The 12,606-nt window shown below is 32.3% G+C and overlaps 1 protein-coding gene across 1 annotated transcript; it reads left to right on the forward strand.

The window, feature by feature from the left end:
* Positions 1 to 1,109: 1,109 nt before the first annotated feature.
* LOC127855929 (uncharacterized) lies at positions 1,110 to 7,053 on the forward strand. Its single transcript, XM_052391845.1, has 6 exons — positions 1,110 to 1,311; positions 2,968 to 3,111; positions 3,603 to 3,725; positions 4,193 to 4,309; positions 4,718 to 4,850; positions 5,785 to 7,053. Exons 1-6 carry the CDS (start codon positions 1,258 to 1,260, stop codon positions 6,012 to 6,014), a joined length of 801 nt encoding a protein of 266 aa, XP_052247805.1. The 5' UTR covers positions 1,110 to 1,257; the 3' UTR covers positions 6,015 to 7,053.
* Positions 7,054 to 12,606: the final 5,553 nt, after the last annotated feature.

The following is a 12,606-nucleotide window of genomic DNA, read 5'->3' on the forward strand; positions in this document are numbered from 1 at the left end:
TCAACACTGAATTCATTCAAAAAGGCACTGAAAACTCACCTCTTCCTCCAATCTTATGCAATATAAGCAGTGGTTTACTCAATTCATTATATAAAATCTCAATCATCATGAACTTGAATTAACCCTTTTAAAGGAAGCATAATTATTTTTTGTTGTTTTACGTAGTACTTATTGTTTAAGTTTTAGATTTTATGGTTTCATTAATTGTCTTATAGCTATACACATAGGGTAGTTTTATAGTGTCTTGTTGATCTTTCTAATCTATGGTTACTGTGCATGTTTTAACGTAGTAGTAGTACTTATAGTATAATAGAGTAGTTCTATAGTATAATTGAGTAGTTTTGATCGATTTCTTTTGAAACAGTGTTGCAAAAATGTATTCGTATCTGCGATACGTCAAATGTTCTTATATAAAGCGCCTTTGAACGTGCACTCTTGCATGAAAAGGGCGCTATATAAATCCGGTATAATAATAATAATAATAATAATTTCAAAGACCACACGCGATAAACAGCCTAGTATCTCTTTAAAGAATTTATGATTTTATTAGGCGAAAAAACTGTATATGTGTACCTGACTATGACTATATTTACTCAAAAATGAACACCCATTTTATTGAGTACTAACCTGCTTGTTGCCTTAGTTTTAAGATGTAAATATAAAAATAGATTGCTAAATATTGACGTAAAATTAGTACTTATTCAAGTGCATATTGATAACACATTGCACATTAAAACATAATAATATATCTATATATTCTGTTTGTAATCTCGTGATTTACGTTTCAACTTCAAATGTTTGAAGATCACTGCTTTAAGTAATAAAGTCTGTAAAGTTGATAAACGCAACACTGTTTATTACAAATCAGAGATCAAATTGCAATTAGATACGATTTAACGAGTTTTACGTCCGTCAACTTAAATTAAAAATGAAATTGAAATACAAAAATAGATGCTGGTATCCTGATGTTGTGCACTTAAAATTTGTAATTGTAAATGCTTGGGAATTAAATGAGTTGATCAACTCCACCCAAAACAAAGCATTCAACAAATTATGACACATAGCCACTTTTTTATTGTAGGTGGTTTCTTGCTGTATCATCGCCATGCAAAGAATACCGGACCTATCCTGGATATAAAGGACATTAAGATCATGTTACCTTCATACCGGAAAACCAACCGTTCTGCGTCTGGGTGGTAGGATTTGAGCATTACATTAGAAATTTGAAAGCTGAGTTCGTGTCTTCTGTGCATAGGGATGAAGCCAACATTAGGAATGGAAGAGGGAAAGACTGCCTACATCGTGAATCAGGTGAGTAATATTTAGAAGTACAATACTAATATTTCGACAAAGGATTGATTAAAAGGAAAAAAATGAATTATTAGTGTCAATATTATAAGTTGATTTTAATTAAATGTCGTTTGTTGATGCTTCCTTTTAAACAATTTGTATCGGTATTTATACTTGAGTGAATGTTTTATAAGCTGTTTGTTTATAAACTATTTTTTCTACTCATTTATATTGATTTTATAGCAGCACAAATACATACTCACATATGAATGACCTTTTACGGAAACTTAAATAAAAAAACAGAGTAAGAGGGAAAAAACTATAACAATTCAATAAGATAATTTATATGTAACTGGAAAACAAATCTTATTTTAATTGTTTTAATTGTGATTTTTGTCATGACAGAAACGCATACAGTCAATAAGTATAAGTTCAAAACTCATATATTTAAAAATGTAACAGCTTAAGTTACTTCTCTTTTACCTTGCCATACATTTATATTTCTTCGATTGATACTAAAATAATTATATCAAAATATATTGCTCTTATAAAGAATGTTATATATAATTGTGATACAGATGGGTCGATAAATACATGTCATTCTCTTGTTGAATCAAATACCGTGTTATAAAGTTCTTCATGTGTAACACTTTCTGTACACAAATTATTGAACAGCTATGACTGAAATATACATATAAACGAAATATACATATAAACGAAATATACATATAAACGAAATATACATATAAACGAAATATACTACGGTTACATTTTTATCCCTTCCCAAATACAACAGGGCGGATGAAATTGTTTGCAAATTAAATTTAACATGTCATTCATTATAAATATTAAGACTTTTCAAATACCACCAATTATAATTAATGAAGCAGATTTATTAAACTTCCAGAAACGTGTGAACAGATACTTAGCTACTAACCGTCTAAATAACTACATTTTAGAAAACGTTTCATTAGTCAGTGTGTTGACTTGTAACAAAAATTAGTATCAACATTGCTTAGGAATCTAATTATAAACGGATCCACTGACATAAAAATCAAACGATGACTATTATTTTCCAGTTTTAAACACAATGCTGAGAATAAGTATTATTTGTCAAGTTGATTGAATTAAATTTAAAAATTGAAGACTGTCTGTTCCGAGAAACAATTTTACTTCTGTGTATATAACGCAATTGTGTGCGTGATCTGTAACCTAATTGTTTGTTGAAATCTAAAGCTATCAAACTTTGTTCTTTCTGACTGCTATTGTTGTTTTGCAATTTGCATAAAACCTACACATTTTTGCCATCTTGAACATTTTGCGTATGGGTAATTGGCTTATGGTTCCACACAAATGAGTTCACGTTGGTATAGTGCATTTATTTTAGGTATATTGCAAGAACATGGTTCAAGACCATTTTCAAATAATTTTATTTGTATATACTATATCATTTTGTATTTTGATCGATCCCACATTTATTATATTTTTACTTTGAATACAAAAAACAGGTCGGATGCGGGTAACATAAACATAAAATGCTGAAAGTAACTTAAATTTGATGATGTCAAAATTTTAGAGACGATGCTCCCATAAAAAAAATCGGCTTTATGCCACAGTTTTTGGTTGTAACAGTGGTGCATGTCAAAATTACCTTTCAAGAATATTTTACTCATTCAGCCAACGAAAGAGGAGGCCATATCCAAGACGAAAACACGACCAGTTGTTGTAATTGCAATTGTATTGGTCTCCTTGGTGATCGCTTCTGTCGTGATCTTCGTCGCGGTTTACTTCGGAATCCACATGACGAAGAATTCATATCAGGTTGGACCTTTATACAATATAATTATATATTCATATTTTTGTCGGTATTATAACCGATTTAAGCGTATATATATTTATACAATAATTTACCTTTTTTACATTTATTTATGAAGTTAACAAAATATTGTGTCTCAATTCAAACTTAATCAGTTGTAAAATACAATTATTGTATTGGATAATGTTTAATAGCATACGTTCTTTATTCTCATGTTTTTCACATTTTTTCTGGACTTGATTTGTATGAGTTGTATATCAAAACAGTGATTTAACTTAAATTCTCTCAGGCCATATATTAAAAAAATTACACTTTATTTTTATAAAAACAAATACATGAAAATGATGTACACATAGACGTTCAAAATAAATATATCAATGACTGTTTCGTCGGATCATCTATAAATGAGAGGACTTAATAAACCTGAAACAGGATTATGTGTGCGCCTCAGATCCCTCCCATTAAATTAAATTGTTGAACTTTGTGTGTATAAAAGGAGGCCTGGAAAACTCTGCGAGATCGAGAGGGTCGTATGCTAGAGGAAAAGGTCACAAAAACAAAGGACTGTGTTGAGATCGATGTGCCCAACAGTTTACAGAGCGTGTATGATTACAGACGCGTATGTATAACTTAGATTGCCTATAAATAAGATAATTTGCTACTTGTATATTGGCCGCTTATTAATACATTTATACGTTGTCATTAATCAAATTTCGGTTTGGATAAGAAGAAGTATTTTACAGCTCTAATTAAGCATTAAATAAAGAACTTTTTTATAGATTAGTGGTGTTTTCTTGTCTTCTAATCGTCATTCTATCCAATCTTGTATTATTTGAGCGACTTCACAATGAAAATCATCGCGTTAAACGACCATAGCTTTGGCATCTTTCTGCTCTACGTTTCCAATGCTGAACTATATAGCATTTAATACTTAATTTATTATTTGTTAAATAACAAAAACAATAGTATATTTTACATAAGATTCGCAACTTATTTCTCAAACGGAAACAGCCGTCCAAGAATATCAGTACTGTTTGTACATACTCAAAATAAATCTATTTGGTTGCATCCATTATGGATCAATAGGGGATAGTCGTGGAGCGCTACACTGACCTGAACACAAAACTGCGGACACCTTGCTACGTCCGCTACATCAACACGACCACTGACCCCGGTCCAAACATCACCATGGACGACACCGATGTTAGAAGCTATTTAAGACATGTTTTTACAACTGGATAAGGCATTCAGAATGTTTTAAAGAAAATGTTTGATTAACGCCTTACTTGTTAAAACACTCGTATATTCAAAATTGTGCATGACTAACACATTTTCATACACACGTATGTAGGTGAAGATATACATCTGTAAGAGTATTTTAAATTAAAGAGAATGATGTATGTCACTAAACATATCGTATGAATGGCTGTTTAATAAAACTTTATATCAAATACGATGCTTCCTACTACGCTGTGGTGTTATTCCATAAGTCCGTATAATAAGGGAACATTTTAATATTGACTCGCCCTTATTGTTCTCTTTATTTATGTTTATATATGTAGATAAGTGTCATTTTTGGTAATATGTAGTAAACGATATATCCATCTTAAGGAAATTGTCGACAATCCCGAAGAACGATCCACGCAACAGTGGTTGTTCACACAAAGGGTGGTACCATGGGATCTGGTTTCTTCACCAAGGGTGCAAGAATTGTGCAGAGGCACCAGCATCTTTTGGATGGACGGTAAAAGATCACATAATAACATTCGATTCGTTACACAGACTATGCTCTCCTACCTGTTTGAATAATGCAGGTTTTTTTATAACTCAAACACTACGTTATGCTAAATTTATTTGAACAGCTTTAAGTAGTACGTCTTTCGCCACTTGATACTGCAGCCGTTTTGGCGATGCATTACTATTAAGTCCTTAAGATTAATTCACCTGTTTATAATAATGAATCATTTATATGAGCCTCGCTCTAAGAAACCGGGCTTCGTGCGTTTGCGTTAAATGTCGCAATCCGCACAGGCTAATCAGGGACGACACTTTCCGCTTTAGTTGCATATTTCGTTTAAAGGAATTCTCTGCCTAGCGACACTTTACACACAACTACCAAGGCCAGTTTTCTAAGAGTGATGATCATATAGCGTTTCTTTTACTTTAAATGTTTGACTTCTCTTCAAATTCGATCGCATATAGTAAATAAAGTGTCCCATTGGTCACAGTCCAAGTTTAATAGCAAAAGCAAATTACAGAGAGCATGTAAAGAATTAGTCGCAAGGTCTTACAAGAACTTTACATTCGAGACTTGGTATACACGTGTAGTAACACTATTCGGAGAAGTATTTGTTGTCTAGAAATAAATAACACCTGACTTAGTAATCATAAGAATAATATGTATAGTGTATGGTCTTAGCACGCTCTTTTTTTTCGAAATAATTGTCTAACCTTATTTTTACCGTCATCACGAAAATATATAATGTTAAAGAATGTTCTCGCCAGTAGACCCGGATAAAGTTAAACGTATGACTTATGAAAAATAAAATAAAAGCTGAAAGTGGCATCCCAGACTAGTTTGGGCGGACTGCACATGCTTATCTTGGACGACACTTTACGAACATGCATTAAAACCCATTTTCACAGAACGCGACTCATATTTCCTGTTACTTTTTCAGCTGTCAAACAGTCAACTGTACAGAAGCGTCAAACATTCTTCTCGTCTTTGTGCTACACGTCAGCTACCTGCCTTTTTCTCAAACGGCATCTTGTGTGGCAACAACTACAAATATTGCTATACAACGTACGACATCCCCAACTCGTTCGGCAATTTCACGCTGGTCGAAACAAGTTCTTGGTGTCGGTAATACCGTTTGTGATTGAGTTCCAGTGCTTCTTTGGAAACTAAATGAGCCGTTATATCTAGATGCCTGACTTTCTTACTGTGTATATCTGATGTTTCGAAGTTACTCTCACGATTTGTATGCACGTAGAGCCAGTTGCTCAATAACAAAATAATTACGCAAGTGAATTGAAATGTAAATAACTTTAACATAATGAGTAACTATATAAAAACCTAAACAAATATCCAAAATGACAGTGATCAAAGTTAAACATATATTTATGTATTTAAGTAAGTTATTTTTACTTGTAAGCCCGTGTTCAATTTTTTATTCAAAATATTGCTAAATTAATGTGCAGTAAATATATAATGAAAACTGTGTGTTTTTACAATATTTATTATAATAATAATAATAATAATAATAATAATAACGTTATTTCATATCCGCCACGTACTGAAAAGTTCACATCGCTTTGTATTTGCTTCGCATTGATAAACTTATTTTTATCTTGTTTTTCTCCTATTTTGCTTTGTTCATATGTTTCATATATAATCGAGCTACAACTATAAAAAAAAATATTGAAATATTTATTAAAGTAACTTCATTGGACTCAAGAAACATAAAAGATTAAACACCTACGTCATGCAAAAATGGGTCGTATGTCATATGCGGCCATCGTTGCTTCAGAGTAGCTTGCGCGTCCGCGCAGTGTTGTATGGAGCTACCTTGTCCACTGATGAGGCCAAAAACACTTGGAAAACTTCGTGGCGGACATGGTAGCTCCTCACAAGACTGCGCGTTGCACGGGCTGTTCTGGAGCTACTCCGGTCGTATGTGGTATAATCACAGTTTCCTTTGACGCGGGTCATGTATGTCAGCACATTAACAATCAGTGCTACCAGCTTTTGATAATATGGTCAATATATATCACATTTTAAAGAAGGCATAATTTATGTTTTAAGACTGTAAAAGCTGAATTTATATCTATTGTTGACTTTTTTATTTTTACGAAAATAATTTTTGAAATATTTCGCATTCCACAAAGTATTTATGCATGCCTGTTGGTAAAATAAATGATATACAATAAATACTTTTTAATGAAAACGCTTTCAGTCTTCTGTTGCTTCCTTTCAATATATTTTGAATCGTCCGCTTTGTTGTTTCTCTCGAAAATATATTCGAAGACGTAGACTCGAAAACACAAATAGCTCCGAAGACTTCGGCATTCATCGACAACATTCGGATAACCAGCGAAATGTTAATAGACGTATGTCTGGCCAGATTTATAGGCAATAAAATAATCATAAGTTTTAAGATAACTATTATATATGTGGCTGGGAACGCGATTTTGAGTATTCTGGTCAAAGAAGACTTTTTCAGCTAAGCATATATTATGAAAGTGCTACATCCTTATAATCAAAATCCGAAATTTGAGCATCCAATTCCTAAAATGACGAAGTTATGCCAGTTTTTGTGCATCATGTCACAAACGCCGAATCGCGCTGTTTTACTTTTGTATGAAATGACGTTTCAATTCAATAGGGTATTATTACATGTTATGCTTATCAGTTTGTGTTGATTCTAACTCCATTGTTTTCGCGTATGTCGATGAACATAATTGATTACAAAGTACAGAATAATTGCAGTATTATAAACCATTAAAATTATGGTTGCCATGGAAACAAAAAAGTGTGTTTTTTCATATTTATTACCATTTTAAAGAATTTAAGACGACAATTAACAGCAAACTCAACAAAATAAGTTCTGTACAGATATGGAACATTGTAAACATATTCATAATCTCGTTCCCAGCCACATATATTGGCCGTACTCTGTGAAAATGGGGTTTAATGAATGTGCGTAAAGTGAGGTCCCAGATTAGCCTGTGCAGTCCGGAAAGGCTAATCATGGACGACTTTCCGTCTAAACTGGACTTTTGTTATGAAGAGACTTTCTTTTAACGAATATCATAAAAGCGGAAAGTGTCGTCCCTGATTAGCCTGTGCGGACATCATAGGCCGATCTGGGACGACTCTTTACGCACATGCATTAATCCCCCTTTTACAGAGCACGTCCCATATATAATTTATATTGCAAATCTTATTTTATATCTGAATGAAAATCTATAAGTACACTTGTTAATTCATTCAAGGATCTTGATGTCAATGTGACTCCTCAGGCTACCATGTTTGGTTTAAAGAGAATTTGCCTTGGGGAGCATTCAGCATTACGCCTGAATATATCTTAATGGACTCAACATGTAATGAAAACAAACAAAAACGACAAAGATATCGAGACAAGACTACCATCTTGTAGTGGCGACATTTATATTTCTGTTCTGTCCTGTTGCGTGAAAATGTTAGCCTAATTCATTAGACTCGAATTTATTGATACGGTTGATATTTTGATAACTTGTGTACCTTAATATTCGCAAACTTGTTTTGGACAAGATATATTGCATGATATTTAAGAGTGTAATTTGAATTTATTTTGTACAATTAGTTTCGCAAGATAGTTTAATTTTAATTCAAGCGAATGTTTGAATGATCAAGTGCGCTACTATGTAAATGGTTTAAGTCATTGAACCGGACTCAAATTAATTTGATTCTAATTTAGGATGCAAAATTGTAAGATTGAACAGTCATCAAACGACAATTTTGTTAACAAAATTACGCGTATAAAACCCCTTCTTAAACTTCTTTGATTATAAATATACATGAACATTTTATTCTGTTCACTTAGTTTGTCATACCACCCACAACTATGAAATTATAACATATTTTGTTAAGTTTCAAAGTTGAAATTTCTTGAACAATGAAACCGTATGGTGGGTCATTTTAAATAAGCTCATCACTGCCAATCTTAAAAATTAATTTGCACAATAACGTAACGACTAAATAAGCTATAAAAGAGTCAACGGAAACGATATAATGAAAGTACATAACATTTGGATAATAATACATGGATGTCAATTGTGTTATATATATATATAAACAAAAACGCTGTATTATTTTTTGCCGAAGCTTTCGACCTCACGGTCTTCATCAGCGGCCATTCTTTATTTTCAGATTCAGATTAATGGCCGCTGATGAAGACCGTGAGGCCGCTGATGAAGACCGTGAGGTCAAAAGCTTCGGCAAAAAATAATACAGCGTTTTTGTTTAAATACAACAAGGCTAATAGAGACTTTGTTATATATATATATATATATATATATATATATATATATATATATATATATGTATATATATATATATATATATATATATATATATATATATATATATATATATATATATATATATATATATATATATATATATATATATATATATATATATATATATATCGATTGTGTCTACACATGTTTATCATGCGCACATAAATCTTCGATTTTTACCAAACACAACGTCCCTTACTGAAGTTACTCCCTCGGTGTATAAATTTTGCGCATGTCCGTCGGTCGGTCGCTCTGTCGGTAGGTCGATAGATCGGTCGGTCGGTCCGTAGACATTTCGTTTCCGCGCGGTGATGATTACTATGGCACCTCTCCATTTCAACGCAAATAACTTGCCAAATGATATTTTGACATGTTTTTTCTATTATTGGAAAAAACGCCCTGATGGACATCTTGAAAGTTTAAGTTGTAAAATTCCTCATTACGGGAAAAATTTAAACGAAAAATTAATTACTTATTTATTCATTTATAATAATCATGTAACATGCTTTCATAAGTTCTATGGGCATAACTGACCAACAACACATGTCAATCAGATTCAGAAATAAGAAGAAGATGCCTATTAATTTTGAGGTCACGATATCCTAGGCAAGGGCCATATGATTTCTTAGAAGAAAATTATTTTTGACACGACAATTTGAGGACGCTTCGACTTATGATCATGCAATTTGTTGAATGGTTTCACAGAGTTTGATCTCACCGGGTCAAACGGCAGGTTGGTACTCATTCTAAATAGACACGTATATTAAGACATTGGTTTTCATCATGCTATCTTGAGAACTCATTTACCTACGAACATCTCAATATAAATGATGGCTACTAGGATAGAGAGGGTGATGCCAAATGGTTTTGGGATCAACAAGTCGAAGATCAAATTGCACAAGCCATTGTAACAGGTCGTATGTTTCCACACAACATATTGATAACGCTTTGACATAAATTATGAAAATTTGGTCAAGATGTTTGTTAAGTAAAAATTTTTAGATCATCTGATAAAGGTCAGTCTCAAATGAGATTATACCATACATATGGTTTCCGCAAAAAACTTTGAAAAATGATCTCAGTATGAATGCTGGTTAATGGTGTGTAAAAGAATAACGCTTGTAGATTATATGTCAAAAGTTTTAAGATTTAGGTAACACAAGCTTGATATATAAAAAATGTGAACTCACAATAACCGTGGAATGCTAAGTCTTAAAAAATGCAAGCTGGTTTGTTATGACGAAGGTTGGCCCCTAAAAATAATGAAATCGAAAAATCAAAGGTGAAGTTCTAAGGCGCAAATTCCCTGCAAGTTGAGGGTGTTGAACAAACAACTATTTTATACTTAAAGGTTTTACGATAGCACAAGTATAGCGATACACTATTTAACACAACAAAATTGATGATATGTGCATGTGGCAAGTTTGTAAAATCTCATACAACGAAATGAAATAATAACAATATTTAACGACAACTAATATGGGAGGATTAAAAATTGCAAATCCTGCAAACATCGTGTTTGCATATTCAAACGAGTCGATCACGGTACAACCTATTTGCATACACTGTTTGTTAACTTTTTTTAAAGATGTTCATACCCTTGTACAAAATTAGTATTTTCTGGTAAAGCTTTGACGTTCGATCATTCTATTTACATAAATACTTATATGAAAGGTTATAATTACCAGTAATTGTTATATCCAATTGCTTAACATGTATAACGAATTCAAAGTTTGAACTCGTGAAAACGTTACCATGCAACACATCACATGAGAAACACGCAGTTCTAATTTTGAAATGTTTTACATTTTTGTTGAATGTTTAAAGGTCAGGTAAAACAAAAAGATGTTAAATTTAAAATATTCACGTATGCTATTCACCGGCTAATAAGGGCAGCATACTTATGACATATGCATCATTAGAATTAACAAAATTATTAACAAGCAAACACTACATTGAATGGTTATTGACTTAAGACAAGCCTCTGCCGAGTGGCAGATTATTAGCCGTTATCAGATGTTTGTCATATCAAAACTGTTATGTTGCTTTACTTACACTTTTTGTAGGGTAAGCTGATCAGCAAATACTGAGTACAAATATTGTATCAGTATACGACAACAGCCCTTCTTGAATCAGAGTTAGAGGGGAATCGCCGTAGAAATGATTTCATGACAAACCCCTGCAAAAGTTTCGTTTCCGCGACAGAAATGAAATATGCTATCTTTTATTCCAAGGAAGTACTTGTTGAGCTAGCCGGTCCGGTTTTATAACGTTACGTTCCCAAGACTCAGGTGTTCCGGGATATGAAGATTTTTATGCTTGTATCAGTTCTTTATTATGTCTTGTTCTCTTCTGTGATGTTCAAAACAGGTCAGGAAACTGCTAACATTACACGCAATTTGTAAATTGCATTCCCAAAAGAATATATTATGAAATAATGTTTTTTTAACTTAAATATGAAAAGCAAGCTCCCTTTTGCAATGATCAAAGAAATAAAAAAATTATCACAGCGGGTTATTTGGTCTGATCCATTAATTTATAACTTAATTATATAACTTCAAAAAAAAAATAAAGTACGTCACTGTCACATATTGCTTTTCATATTTTCATTATCAAAATTTAAATCAGATTGCAAAATACATCCGAGAGTAATCAACTACGCCAACGTATGAAGCGTTTGGGTGCGTTATTACAATGTTTAAGTGTTTTTTAATGTTACTATCCAAAATAATTAAATTTTATGCAATACATCCGTTTTTAGTTATAGTTATAAAAACCATCACTATTTGGAATATTGCTCGTGTTTTTAAGCATTAGTTATGTTGGACCAATAAAAAATTGCATTGGCACGCCAACACCCTAGATACAGCCTTTATATAAACATATGTCACCGGATCATTAAAGCCACATCTTAACTGAATGAAAGGTGATGTTCATTCAGTAAAACGACTACAGAAAGTTTCAGCAATGGACTCAGAAAAGATGGGTTTGCCAACAACAGGAATTTATCAGGTAAAACGTGTGTGTTTGTCAATTAATAACAAAACCAATGTGATTTTTATTTGCTAAGCACATGTTGTGTACATAAGTGATTGTTGGATACATGTGTGATTGCTACATCAATAATTTATGCTAAAATATTCTTAACTTAATAATATATTAAACAAACTTTATATGTTATTACAGATAATTACGCTTGAGTAAACATGAAGTTCGAAAAAGGCTAATTTATAAATAAAAACTGATCGGTTATATCAAATATACCAGTGGCGTTAACCATTTCTTTTTGTTATAGGTTAAGATTACAAATCATAAAAAATATGCGTCCAGTAATAGTGTTACATCTTCCCGTATGATTCGTATGCGCGTTTGCAGTTCGGTTAAAATTGTTTTAATACAAAAGTTATTTAGTGTGTCTTCTCATTCTGAATTCATTT

This window comes from Dreissena polymorpha, chromosome 13 (genome assembly GCF_020536995.1).
Source record: "Dreissena polymorpha isolate Duluth1 chromosome 13, UMN_Dpol_1.0, whole genome shotgun sequence".
NCBI lineage: Eukaryota > Metazoa > Mollusca > Bivalvia > Myida > Dreissenidae > Dreissena > Dreissena polymorpha.